At 35.7% G+C, this 14,441-nt stretch overlaps 2 protein-coding genes across 6 annotated transcripts; one reads left to right on the forward strand and one right to left on the reverse strand.

Annotated features, from left to right (window-relative positions):
- The first annotated feature begins 1,674 nt into the window (after positions 1 to 1,674).
- LOC117630861 (4-hydroxy-3-methylbut-2-en-1-yl diphosphate synthase (ferredoxin), chloroplastic) lies at positions 1,675 to 8,321 on the forward strand. 5 transcript variants are annotated; one of them, XM_034363677.1, is made up of 20 exons: positions 1,675 to 1,895; positions 2,461 to 2,690; positions 3,190 to 3,347; positions 3,861 to 3,967; positions 4,058 to 4,158; positions 4,244 to 4,320; positions 4,461 to 4,580; positions 4,687 to 4,917; positions 5,229 to 5,345; positions 5,450 to 5,524; positions 5,615 to 5,692; positions 5,824 to 5,883; positions 5,973 to 6,035; positions 6,190 to 6,334; positions 6,574 to 6,712; positions 6,943 to 7,020; positions 7,098 to 7,257; positions 7,353 to 7,451; positions 7,563 to 7,667; positions 7,893 to 8,321. In XM_034363677.1, the coding sequence occupies exons 2-20, from the start codon at positions 2,483 to 2,485 to the stop codon at positions 7,992 to 7,994; spliced, it is 2,223 nt and encodes a 740-aa protein (XP_034219568.1). In that variant the 5' UTR covers positions 1,675 to 1,895; positions 2,461 to 2,482; the 3' UTR covers positions 7,995 to 8,321. The 5 variants fall into 5 exon arrangements, with proteins under 5 accessions (XP_034219568.1, XP_034219570.1, XP_034219571.1 ...); XM_034363678.1 differs by lacking the exon at positions 1,675 to 1,895 and adding an exon at positions 2,013 to 2,083; XM_034363680.1 differs by lacking the exon at positions 2,461 to 2,690 and having other exon boundaries at positions 1,692 to 1,895.
- Positions 8,322 to 9,550: 1,229 nt separating this feature from the next.
- Positions 9,551 to 10,775, reverse strand: LOC117631553 (vegetative cell wall protein gp1-like). Its single transcript, XM_034364781.1, has 2 exons — positions 9,813 to 10,775; positions 9,551 to 9,737 (listed from the first exon to the last, which is right to left on the reverse strand). The coding sequence occupies exon 1, from the start codon at positions 10,357 to 10,359 to the stop codon at positions 9,853 to 9,855; it is 507 nt and encodes a 168-aa protein (XP_034220672.1). The 5' UTR covers positions 10,360 to 10,775; the 3' UTR covers positions 9,551 to 9,737; positions 9,813 to 9,852.
- Positions 10,776 to 14,441: the final 3,666 nt, after the last annotated feature.

The following is a 14,441-nucleotide window of genomic DNA, read 5'->3' on the forward strand; positions in this document are numbered from 1 at the left end:
ATTTATTATGTCCTCCCTAACTATGTGCATCACTTTTTTGTTATCAATAAAATTCGCTTGTGCCATTGAGTTTCTTTGTATGGTAAATCTAGCCTATTCCATTTTAAATTCCTGAATCTGTCCTAAGCTACATCTAGTTATTTCAAATACATTTAATTGATGCGACTCTTGTTTTTTTAAATACCAAATTTAACCTTATTGTCAACTTCAAATAATTTCTTTCAAATCTCTCCATCCAAACAGAGCTTACATTCTAGGGCAAATGTTCAAATAAAGTTCTAATTGGTAATTTGATTTTGTCAACCTTTCAAGCCTATACCTATTATATCACACATTTCTATATATATATGTCACAAAATTTAGAAAAAGAATTGTAGATTCTTTGATTTGTTTGCCTAGCAAAATACATTTTTAGGCAAAATCGCACCAACATACCATAATCACACCACATCAATATGATGTTGTGCTAGTCGTACAAACAATGAATTTTTTTTTTTTTTTTAACCAACGTGAGAGGGGAAAATCAAATTTAAAACTTCTCTCAATATTGAATATTGAAAAGACAAATAAATGAAAACTTGGAAAATGTCGTATGCAATAAACGAATGGCTGACGTTTATCTTCGGGTTTTTGAAAGAGAGCCAAAAATTATAAGAACGAGATACACGCACCTCTTAAAGACTGCATGTTTCGTATGGTTAAGATACCAAGAGAAGTCATTTACCAAAAAAATAGATACCAAAAGAAATGGTTTTGTCCATTTGCTCCAACTCAAGCATCCAGAAATGGTTTTTAAAAATGTATGCAGTATTTACACACAACTAAAATAATAATAAAAAGTGAACTGATAATATCGATACTGAATGAATCGTTAATGATTTTAATTCTTTGAAGACTCGAATGGTGCAACTTAAATAGTTTTATTCTGTATTTATATTGCATATTTATTTATTATGTCCTCCCTAACTATGTGCATCACTTTTTAGCTATCAATAAAATTCGCTTGCCGTTGAGTTTCTTTGTATGGTAAATCTAGCCTATTCCATTTTAAATTCCTGAATCTGTCCTAAGCTACATCTAGTTATTTCAAATACATTTAATTGATGCAACTCTTGTTTTTTTAAATACCAAATTTAACCTTATTGTCAAATTCAAATAATTTCTTTCAAATCTCTCCATCCAAAGAGCTTACATGCTAGGGCAAATGTTCAAATAAAGTTCTAATTGGTAATTTGATTTTGTCAACCTTTCAAGCCTATACCTATTATATCACACATTTCTATATACATATATGTCACAAAATTTAGAAAAAGAATTGTAGATTCTTTGATTTGTTTGCCTAGCAAAATACATTTTTTGGCAAAATCGCACCAACATACCATAATCACACCACATCAATATGATGTTGTGCTAGTCGTACAAACAATGAATTTTTTTTTTTTTTACCAACGTGAGAGGGGAAAATCAAATTTAAAACTTCTCTCAATATTGAATATTGAAAAGACAAATAAATGAAAACTTGGAAAATGTCGTATGCAATAAACGAATGGCTGACGTTTATCTTTGGGTTTTTGAAAGAGAGCCGAAAATTACAAGAACGAGATACACGCACCTCTTAAAGACTGCATGTTTCGTATGGTTAAGATACCAAGAGAAGACATTTACCAAAAAAATAGATACCAAAAGAAATGGTTTTGTCCATTTGCTCCACCTCAAGCATCCACAAAACCGTACAAATTCAGCCAATGCAAACAAATTTCCAAAAATCCATTGACAACTCACTCCTCGCACCCAACCCACCACCAGTTTTTAAGTTTTTTTTCTGCCCTTTCCGGGCTCCAGAGCCTTCTCCTTTCACTCTCAGCAGCTGACTGATCATCATCACATCACTGAAGGTAAACAAAAAAACTATGAACACAAGCACAAGCACATGCACCAGCACGCCACGTGTCTACCAATTGAGCCTCTTTTTAAGCTCACTCTGATTGATTATTGATTTTGTGTAACGCTTTCTGGGTTTTCTTTCAAGAGCATTTGACTTGCTTCTGCTTTCTGCGTTTTGGGTTTTATTGATTGTTTTGAGGTAATGAATTTTATGCACAATTTTCCCAAAAGAGTAGAAAATTCAGTTGGGGTGATGTGATTAGGTAATGGAATAATTTACTGTTTGGTGTCTGGGAAAGCTGCGAAAACTGTAAGAAAGATAATTCTTTTTTTAAAATTTTTTGAAGTTTTTTTAACTGCTCACCTGAAATCAAAGAGTGAATGGGAAAAATCCTATAGTTCTTTTCTTTTCCTTTTTATATGTTTGTTTATCAAAGTACTTATCTTATTAGTCAGTTTCATTTTTATTTGTTCAATTTTCTCAGAAACCAAGAGGGCCATGTTAGTTCCACATTTTGATATATAAAATGATGAGCTAACTGAATTTCTACTAAATTGTGCTTTGGAATTGTGAAGGTAAAGCTTTACAGTTGTGGAAATGGCTACTGGAACTGTACCAGCTTCCTTCACGGGTCTAAAAGGCAGGGACTCGAGTATCGGGTTTGCTAAAAGTATGGATTTTGTGAGGGTTTGTGATTTGAAGAGGTTTAAGTCTGGAAGAACAAGAATCTCAGTGATACGGAACTCAAATCCCGGATCAGATATTGCAGAACTCAAGCCTGCATCTGAAGGCAGCCCCTTGTTAGGTGGTTAAAATCCCTAACGAATTAGTGTTATTCAGATTTTTTTTTTTAATGCATGTGTTGTGTTTTAGTCCTTCAAACTATTTTTTGTAGCTGAGAAATTGGATCAGAGGGAAAGGAGAATACCATGTTGTCTGGCTTCTCAGAAAAGCTGAACAATATTTTCCTGCTGGTCAATTATTCATTTGTGGGGTTGGAAAAAATTAACTAGGTGAGTATCCAATGTCTCATTGGATATATCTCTAAAGAAAACCCCAGTGTAACTGTCATTTCTCAGAAATGGAAGTGGCCTCAACTGAGCGAAGTAATTGTATTAGGATCAGTCAAACTAAGCCTCAGCTTGGTTACTACTTGTATATCTGTTCACCTCAGTTAAGTGGGATTAAAGGTTCCTTCATTTGTCTGAGAAGATAAAGGAGTAGATATCAGTCTAAATATGTATGTCTTTCTACCTTTATGAGTTTCTATCAATTTATCTAATAAATTATTTTTTTGAATGTAGTTCCTAGACAAAAGTATTGTGAATCAATACACAAAACTGTCAGGAGGAAAACACGAACAGTGATGGTTGGAAATGTGGCTATTGGTAGTGAGCATCCCATAAGGATTCAAACAATGACGACAACTGACACAAAGGATGTTGCTGCTACAGTTGAACAGGTTCTTTGACTCACCATTTACTTCAATTATATATACACATGCATATATAAGTGGAGCTACTAAGGTTTGATTCAACTCTGTATATCTATTATATCTCGGGGTCTGAATCAGAATGTGTGGCATGTCATGCATCCCCTTCATTGGTACTGGGAATTACTCTGCCATTATTCTAATGTAGTGAAGGCATTGTCAAAACTTTGTGTATTTTTCTTCCGGACTGAGTCATAGGTTTATCTGGCACATGCAAAAAGGTCCTCATGAACAAAAATTTGGTTTCCCCGCTGAAGATGAGTGGTGAACATAGATGGAAACCATTCTTAAAGGAGCTTCTGATGTGTTAGTGTGACTTCTTTGAGATTATTAATTGGTCTTTTTTGGAAAAATGACTTCACAATGTTTTTGAACAGGCAATTCTTTTGTATTTTGAGCTATACAAATTAAGTACAACTAAATCAGTTGAAATTTTAGAAAAGCTATGAGCAGCTTCATTTGTAACGACTTTTTTGTTGGCAGGTAATGAGAATAGCAGACAAGGGAGCAGATCTTGTTCGGATAACAGTTCAAGGGAAGAAAGAAGCAGATGCTTGTTTTGATATTAAAAATACCCTCGTGCAGAAAAAGTAGGCTTAATTATTATATTTTCAGTGGGTATTTAATGGTTTACTCCCTATGTTGTATAAGGCTTGACTTGATACAATCTGTATGTGCAGTTACAATATACCTCTGGTGGCAGATATTCATTTTGCACCTTCTGTTGCGTTGCGAGTTGCTGAATGCTTCGACAAAATTCGTGTCAACCCTGGAAATTTTGGTACACAGTTCACCATTCAATTGTTCTCTTTTTTAATTATGTTTGAAGGGAGTGATTGTAGATTGATTGAGGTGTTTTATTGCAGCGGATAGACGGGCTCAGTTTGAGAAGTTAGAGTACACCGAAGACGACTATCAGAAAGAACTTGAGCACATTGAACAGGTTAAACCATGAATCTATAAATATATGGCCTCTGTTAATTTTCACAATTACAAGTCTCCATTACTGTTTGATGTTTTACTTTAATCATTATCAAATATTAACCAAATGAACATTTATTTTGCTTACTGTAACAACCCTAGGTTTTTACTCCATTGGTTGAAAAGTGTAAGAAGTATGGAAGAGCAATGCGTATTGGCACAAACCATGGCAGCCTTTCGGATCGTATAATGAGCTATTATGGGGATTCCCCTAGAGGAATGGTGAGCAAAATATCGTCTGTCTTTTTGCTGAAAACTTTCAAGCTTGCTTGATGTTGATGTACATACAAATTCATTGGATGTCATTTACTTGGCATTCCTCAAACAGGTTGAATCTGCATTCGAGTTTGCAAGGATTTGCCAGAAGTTGGACTACCATAATTTTCTTTTTTCAATGAAAGCAAGCAACCCAGTTATCATGGTCCAGGCATATCGTTTGCTTGTGGCTGAAATGTATGTTCAAGGATGGGATTATCCATTGCACTTGGGAGTTACTGAAGCTGGAGAAGGTGAGGATGGGAGAATGAAATCTGCAATTGGTATTGGAACCCTTCTTCAGGTATTATTCTAATCTTTATGTGTAGGTGTTGTGGTGGATTCAAAATCATCAAAATTGTAGGGATAATTCTGGTTTATGTGCTGGTAATGTGTTATTTGTTAAACCTTCATAAGGTTGTAGCTGAATTTAACAATAATTGTTCGCATTTTTATAAATTGCAAACTGTTCTTATGATAGATATGGTAGGTTAGTTCATCTATTTGTGTGTTGTGATCCTGCGCTTCATTCAATAGTTTGAAGTTAACATTAAGAAGCATTACATTTATAAAGCCATGTCTAGCCATAGTGAAACTCTGGATTTGTATATGCAGGATGGTTTGGGTGATACAATTAGGGTTTCACTTACTGAAGCACCAGAGGAGGAGATAGATCCCTGCAGAAGATTGGCCAACCTTGGTAAGAGAGCAGCTGATCTTCAGCAAGGAGTGGTAGGATTTTACAACATCCCTGTTAGTTGATTAATATTCTTATTCTCTTCTATTTTAAAAATTGAAAGCCTTGTCAGATTTGTTGATGGCATTATTTGTATCAGGCTCCATTTGAAGAGAAGCACCGACATTATTTTGACTTTCAGCGTCGATCTGGTCAACTGCCAATGCAAAAGGAGGTCAGCCTCTAAGATCTTGATATGGAAACACACTGTGCTTCAGACTCTCTTTTTTTCCTTTAACAGTGATTTAATGTCATCAAAACACAGGGTGAGGAGGTGGATTATAGAGGTGTCCTGCACCGTGATGGCTCTGTTCTCATGTCAGTATCCCTTAATCAGTTGAAGGTATAGTTGACATCATACTTCCTTTGTTCCAATTTATTGGCTTTCTTTTTTGTGTTTTTTCCTTTTTGAGTTGGGGGCTGAGTTGTATCTGAAATGGTAGAAATTACACAAACCTTCTGCATCCTTTACAGACACCAGAGCTTCTCTACAAGTCACTAGCAGCAAAACTTGTTGTGGGCATGCCGTTTAAGGTCTATTATTATTCCATTTTAGATTTTTTAATGTGTCACATGTAAAATTTACTGGGATTTTCATTGACATGGTTAGTTCTGTTATACAGGATCTTGCAACAGTTGACTCAATCTTATTGAGACAACTTCCACCAGTTGATGATAATGATTCTGTAAGAATATTTTGGAAATAATCCCTACTCTTCCCCCACACCCACATTATCCCTTATACCTTTCTACGTTGTTTGAGCATTACACTGCATATTTTATTTGCTAGTTTTTTGCAAGAACGGGAATGACATGACAATCTTCTTTCTGTATGATCAGCGGCTAGCTCTCAAAAGGTTGATAGATGTCAGTATGGGTGTTATAACACCATTGTCAGAGCAGCTAACAAAGCCATTGCCCAATGCTATGGTTCTGGTAAATTTGAAGGAATTATCAACTGGTGCATACAAGCTTTTGCCAGAAGGTGCAGCTTTCTTACAGATTTCAGAGCACTGATGTTTAATTGAACATATTCTTTTTCTATGCTTATTCTTTTATAGGTAGACTTATTTTAGCAGTGGCCTTTGATGTTAACTAGCATCTCTTCCCCTTAAGAGGGGGAGGTTCTGGTTCCATTCAGGGGTGGGAAGGGTTTTGTATTTGTCAAAGGCTACCCCTGATTTTTCAGCCAGGAATCCTTATTGTGAATCAATTGCCTCCCAGGTACACGCTTGGTTGTCTCGGTACGTGGCGATGAACCTTATGAAGTGCTGGATATTCTCAAAGGCATTGATGCTACAATGCTTCTCCATGATCTTCCCTTCAGTGAAGATAAAGTAAGCCGAGTGCATGCTGCAAGAAGGTAATAACTTTTTAACTCCCTGCATATAAATCATTATCAGCATAAAATTATTATAAGAGTTCCCATCTAGAGAAGCATTTTCCTAGGCCCTAGACACTTCACCAAATATGAAATTTGTCCTCTTTCTATGGGGCTGTTAATTTGATCATTGGTAGTCCATGTTATTTGCTTTTATTCTTGTTGTGCACATGTTTCCTTCTCTTTATATTGTGAATTTTATGTTGCTCTAGGCTGTTTGAGTATCTGGGGGACAATTCTCTGAACTTTCCGGTCATACACCATATTCAGTTTCCAAGTGGAATTCATAGGTAATTACAAGATTGACTCTTCCTTTTTCCAGAGATGCATGATGTTAGTACTTCTGGCTTAATTCCATTTTGTGCAGGGATGACTTGGTTATTGCTGCTGGTACCAATGCGGGGGCCCTTTTAGTAGATGGACTTGGAGATGGTCTCCTATTAGAAGCCCCAGACAAGGATTTTGATTTCCTTAGAAACACATCTTTCAATTTACTACAAGGTTGTAGAATGCGGAATACAAAGACGGTAGGAGTTTTCATTCAAAATATAACAGAATTTGACATATCATGAAGCGATGATGGTCTTAAACAATCATTGTACATGCCTAAATCTCATTTCAGGAGTACGTTTCATGCCCATCATGTGGCAGAACTTTGTTTGATCTTCAAGAAATAAGTGCACAAATACGAGAGAAGACATCGCACTTGCCTGGTGTTTCAGTAATTACCTTATTCTTTCCTTTTGTGACGGAACGATTTTGAACAGCAAACTTATTTTATTTTCAGTTATCCAGATGCTTTTTGTAATTCATTTGTTATTTCCTTTGCTAGATTGCAATCATGGGTTGCATTGTTAATGGACCTGGGGAGATGGCTGATGCAGACTTTGGGTATGTTGGTGGTGCTCCTGGAAAGATTGACCTTTATGTTGGGAAGGTATATCCTCTGTCCAGCTTGTAATTTAATATGGGTTGAAAAAGGTTTTTTCAATATTTTGCATACAATAAGTTATGCCTCTGAGTACAGGTTAGCACCGGTCGGTCATTATAGGGCACCTTCATCATTTAAGTAGTTCTTCGGTTTTTAGCTAGACTTTTATTTAGTTGTTACACTATTTTTTTTGCCATACCTTATTTGATATGAGGTTGAATTGCATTTCAGACCGTGGTGAGGCGTGCAATTGAGATGGAGCATGCAACCGACGCCTTGATCCAGCTAATAAAAGATCATGGCCGCTGGGTTGACCCTCCTGCGGAAGAGTAAAAAGCCAGTAACGGACAGAGATAGGAGGGGCATGCATGCATTCAAGAGAGGGTTATCCTCATTATGTTGTGTACTTAAGTTCCCACAGTAGAAAGCAGTCGATGATGACTGGAACACAGAAAATGTATACCAAAAAAAGATCCAGGGTACATGCCACAGTGCATAAATTTGTGGAGCAACATGTAAAATGTTCCTCATCAAGTATACACACAGCAACAATGTACTTCTCCCATTACTAAAGTGAAATCTTTAGGTTTAGTTGGTTAATGCAAAATAAAATTTGACTGGTTACTTATAAATTGTCCGTGGATGGATCAGTTGAATTTTTGTCTCCGACCACGTTTGGATTGAACTCTCATCTTTATTTTAGGTAGTCATGAAACCCTATGTGAATGATATAGGGTATCATTGGTCTCCAACTCATACGAGAACCCATTGTTACGCCTTTCTTTTCCCAAATAAAATTACAAAATTAAAATTTAGGGAGGGATTTTTCAAGTTATTCTTTTGGTCGAATTGTATTTTTGCCATTTTAAAATTGCATAGTTGCTATCAATGGCCGCTGCTCGTTAACACTCCCCAAAAGGCCGTATCATATCATCATCCATCCCTCCCTCATGCCTCATCATGATATTATTATATATGATGAAATTTGAAAACCTTATCATTGCATAGAGAGAGAGAGAGAGAGAGAGAGAGAGAGAGAGAGAGAGAGAGAGACCAAAAGAAAAGAAGAAAATACCCCAAAGCATTCAAACGAACGGAAGTCAAAATATGATGATCACCGACATGCTTCCTTAATAATCGGTGAGTTGCAAATTTTCTATTCCTAAAATACCCCAAAAGGGAAGTCAACACAAAGATGACGGAGAAACAGAAGTAAAAACAGACATGAAAGCGTGAAATGCTCAGAGTCGCCGTTTCTCTAGGCAGGGTAGGATCACACACCCAAATGCACGCAAAATGACCCATCTACTTTTGACAAGATGAAAATAAAGCAAAACCAACAAACAAATTACTTGACCAAAACAGTAAAAGAAATGCCCCTTCCCCACCCTCTCTTATTAGTTCTTTATTATTAAAATCTGCATATAATAATAACCAGTTCTTTATTATTAAATACTCGATTCTATTTAATTAATTTGTCTTCCTATATTATTTTTAATAGATAGTGTTAAATTAATTTACCATAATAACCAGTTCCAGGTTATCTCAACTATTTCCTTTACACAATTTCCATTTGCCTACAACATCATCATTTTGTATAGTTAATATGGATTACTCTTAATACAATCACATTACATATTTAAAATGCAATGAAGGTGAGCCACCATGTATAGCAGTTTTCTCAAATGATTGAATCCAAACACTACCAAACATCAAATCAACAGTGCTTTACGCATTAAAGTCACAAAGAACCTAAATCTCTGGGAATCTAAATTCATGAACAGTATTATCAAATTTCTTTTCTTTTGTTCGATTTTCTCAGTACCCAAACATTAGATAGCATAAACAGATAGAGCAAATCAAGTCAACAGTGAGAAAAACGAGCATACTGAATGCTAAATCAGTAAATCCAATTATTATATCATTCTAAAATAGAAAAGCAATACATCAATGATCATATTGACTAATTTAGTATTTTACGCCAATAACTCATCCCAAAATTCTAACTACCACCAACTCTAGCACCGCCGGCGCGCCAAAGAATGAAGAATCAAATTGAATCACCATCGCCAAAACCTACATTCAATCATATACTAAGCAAGCACAGAAATTAACTAAAAAAATACGAGAAATTAAACATTTCACAGTAACCTCTAAGAGCTTTAGCGTATGAGAGACTATGAGTAGTTCTTCAGAGAATCTCTCTCCTGGCGGCGTATCCGTACTGAGATCGACGAACGTTATCCTGACGTTTCTTGTAGACAAAGCCTGCAAGCCCTACCACGCCAACCCCAACGATCACTCCAAGTACGACCCCTGCCTTCTTTCCCGGGCTCATTCCTCCAGAGGAGTTCTCAGCTCCGTCTCCGTCCGCGTTGACGTCGCTGTGGTTGATGTCGCTCGGATTCGACGGCGCTGGAGAAGGAACTGGAGGCGTGTCATCGGCCGACGGAGATTGAGACGGAGATGATTGCGGTGGCGCCGGAGGTGAAGAAGGATGTGGTGAGTTCACTGGAGCGTTCGACGGAGATGGAGGAAGGGAAATCGGCGATGGAGATTTCGGCGAAGGTGAATCGGCAGCGGGTTGAGGCGATGGAGTCGGCGAGGGCTGTGGTGGAGACGAAGAAGATACAATGGAGAATTGGACTAGGAGAAAGGCAAGAAGCAGAGGCGAGCAGAGCTCGATGAACCTCGCCATTGTTGAAGAAGAAGAAGAAAGTTCGAGATGCTTGTTCCCGAGAAAATGTGGATCTGAGGGAGACAGTGAGTGGAAGAGGAAGTTGAGATTTTTGAGAAGCAGTTTTGAAAGGAAGTGGAAGAGATCTGAATTTGAAACGAGGAGACCTCGAGAGAAGAGAAAAAGTGGACGGGCGAGATTGACGGAGAAGGGAGGCGGTGGAGTGGGATCTGGACACGTAGGTGGAGTAAAAAGGTAGGGAGAGGAGCGAAGCAGCGGATCTAGAGAAATGCGGAGAAGATGAAGTTGGAGTTGAAAGGGGAGACGATAAAAGGAAAAGGTTAGAGAGGCACTTGGAATGTGAGTTTTTGGGATTTATGTAATTTTGCTTTTCGTTTTGGTTTGTTGGTATATTTAATTTTTAGATAGAGGAAGGAAAGTGTGAGTTGCGTTGCGTCTCTGATGGGGTGTGGCTTCAATTACAAGGACATGACATGAGTATCTGAGCTTTTATTGCTTGATGTTTAGTTTTGTTTTGTTTTGTTTTGTTTTTGGTATTTATGAAGGTAAAGAAATTATGCAGAATAAATGCGGTAGGAAATTTCGTTTTCTATGTTGCTTGAATTTTTGGGGTCTCGTACATTTATAGAGAAGACTATGATATTATGTTAGACTATTATTAAATACAGACGTTTAAAAATAATGTTTTCACCTCTCATTTGTTGGTGAGGTTTAATAATGAAGCAAATAATTTTTCGACCAAAAAAAAAAAGTGATGCTTTGTGTAGAAATTTTTATTTCAATATTTAGGGACGCGAGGAAGTGGGGACAATGGAATACAAGTAATACTCTAAATTTATTTACGGGCATAGAGACTTGAACTTTGGTGCAAGGAGGTAAGCTCATTGCCCTAACTAACTAGCCTAACCCGCTTCTACCTTTCATTCCCATATTTGATCTGTTCGGTATCAAGAATTAACATTTGTCAAGCTTTTCAATACTACCCTTGCATTTTAAAAATAAATTACAATTTTTAAAGGTCAAAAGAGGTATTTTAATAGGTTATAAAGAATGAAAGTCTAAATAAATACTATAAATGGTGTATGGATTCAATGAAATAGATTTCCTTTTTCTATTGGTTATGTCTCTGGATTCAGTGAAATAGGTTTTCTGTGGATTTCACAATTGGGTTTGCGTTTGGGTTTTCTCATTACACAAATTTAAAACCCAGCTGTGCCGTACCTTATGGAGTTATTTGACATTTATTAATTCCCATATTTACTGCGTGATAGAAGGATGACATTGTTACTGCATGGTTACGTTGTCCAACCATATAATGATGTTACGCGATTTTGATATATTTTCAATGGGAAATATTTTTGTTCACCACTTTAACTCAAGTTGTATCTTTATTATTTTTTATAACACTTGATACGAAAAACTAAATTTATTGAGGATGCTTTAACACATGGATCATTCTAGATCTAATTGTCAATTTTGGAATTAAACCCTCCTTACTTGCGTGGAAAATACATATTTTTTATTTGGCATGGTTGTCATGTCTCCAACTGTATATATGCGACAAGTAAATAAAGCATCTCTTCAATTGTAATCAAAACAAAAAACATAAGAACAAAAAAAGCATCCCTTCAAATTCAATTAATAGAAAACGTCCTTAGTGTAAAGCGAAGACAAGACAAATTAGGGTTTCACATGGTTTCACATGCATACGTAGATAGCTGCCTACGTACAAGATACGACTAATTATTGATTATTAAAATTCCAATTAGATCTTGATACTATTTTTTAGAAGGAGAAAATAAAACTTTATCGTCTATTTATATTATAATATGTATACAAAATACACTACGTTGTCATAATAATTTCCCCATTTTTATGCCATTGAAAAGCTAATGACTAAACGGCTTCTCAAAATTCCATTCGGCTTTCATAGAATTATAAAATAGGGTAAGTTTACAGTTTACCGTTTACTAGCTTTTCCATATTTGCAGAGGTAATTCATCTTAATTAGGTAATGCAAAGAGAGCCGTTGCTAGTGACATGATGTGGACTCCTAAATTTTTAAAGCGAGTCGGCATCTTTCAATAATCCCGGTAATAATCGTGTGATTAGTGTGACCGCTGAGTGACTATAATTTCAATTGCTAAGGGTGACAGTTTTATTGTTCTTCTGGACTCTCTGTATCTTAATTTCTAAGGGTGACAGTTTTGTTGTTGTGTTTTTCGTAATGTGCGGGTCATTATCATTTTAAAGTTCCATGGAGCATTAGTTAACCTTTATTTATTTATTTATTTTGGTTTTTCATTAGTTCAATATGTTTTAAGTGATTATTCCTTCTTGAGATATTTAGTGATATACTCATTCTTAGCACTAATATTATAGATAAACCCTACACCATTGAATTTCTATAAATAAACCAAAAAAAAAACCCAAAAATTGACAGATGGCCTTATTGAATTTAATATTAATTATTAAATTACATTGATGCCCTATTGAGCGTTTTTGGTATTTTTATGAGATTTCAGGGTTGGGCTTGTTTTAAGAAATTGATAGCAGTTTTGTAATTTATAAGAAGTTAAAAGCCTCTTTGTTATTCTATAAATGAGATTTGGGTGTGTTTCTAAAGTCTATTTCATATATGATATTTTTATAATTTGGGGTCCAATATTGGGTATAATAGTGAATCTCCCTTTTTCTTTTGTTTAATTGATCATGCTATGGCATATTCCGTTGGAAGAAAAAAAAAAGAAAAAAAGAAAGACAATGTTTTTGTTTTCTCTTTTGTTTTTCCGTTGCTCTCTAGTTTCTTCAATCCTGCATGATCTTTAGTGAAGGAGACCCATATCCATCCTTTACTATAAAAGCATCCACAATAGTAAGGTATATATGGAGGTGTATGTCAAATATGCATATTTGGTTGACGGAATGTTCTGCAATGGGGAGGTGTATACGGCTGTAGATGTACATCACAACTGTGAGATGGGAAAAAATATACAAATGTAGATCAAATTTTACACCCAACCAAGTGGGTACCGTAATAGAAAAGTCAAGAGAGAGGAGATAGGAAAGCTGCCTAAAAGATGGGGAAGTTATTAAAATGGTGGGTCCAAGGTGTGGCTGAGATTTATTAAAATGGGAAAGTTATTAAAATGATGCGAATGTACAAAGTTCTTTTTTACCCCCCAAAAAAAAAAAATGTTGTACAAAGTTCTTCTCCAACAACTCTCTAATGTGTGACCATATTTCATTCGAATTGAAATATGAAACTAACAATTACACTAATCAATGCTGAAGAATAAATTCATATCAAAGCAGACGATTCAGATTAATTTTATTTACATCATATTGAATGAAATTATATCTTATCGGGAATTTAAAATTTTTACGTCAATTTGTTTAGAAAAAATAATTAAACCTAACAAACAAAAAATTAACACAAAAAACGAATTAATACAAGAAAATTGGATTTACATCTTTGAATTTGCATCCAACTCATTGGAGCAAAAATGACATTTGCATCTCCCGGAGGTGTAAAGGTTGGATGCTCTAATGGCCCTTTGTGGCTAGTTTGTATTGGCCTTTTATGACTAGTGACTTTTTTGACTGAATTATTAATGCAATTCCAGAATTTCTTAAAAACAAAACAAACTCATTGAACCATTCTTTTTAATACGGTCAAGGATTAATAACCTCGGGTGCATGATAAATGTTTGGAGGAGTATCATAAGAAAGAAGAATGATGAAGCTATACACATCTAAATCCACACAAGAAGGTAATGAAGCGAAGTAGGGTGAGGAAGAAACCTTGCCAATGTCTGAAATCTACATCCAAATGATCCACACAAGGTAATGAAGCTATGCACATCTAAATCCACACAAGAAGGTAATAGAGTTGAAATTTTATAGAGAGCTCCTAAAATAACTTTATAGTATTTTTAGCTAAATTTAAGTGAAAAATAGGGAGCATGATTATGGATGCTCTTATGACACTGTCCGAGGAGTTGAAAGTGAGGACTTTTACAATGTCCATGGTTCAAGAACAATGGTTTGCTCTTGACCGAAAAACAAAATGAGAACAATGG

The sequence above is a fragment of the Prunus dulcis genome, chromosome 6, assembly GCF_902201215.1.
Source record: "Prunus dulcis chromosome 6, ALMONDv2, whole genome shotgun sequence".
NCBI classification, from domain to species: Eukaryota; Viridiplantae; Streptophyta; class Magnoliopsida; order Rosales; family Rosaceae; genus Prunus; species Prunus dulcis.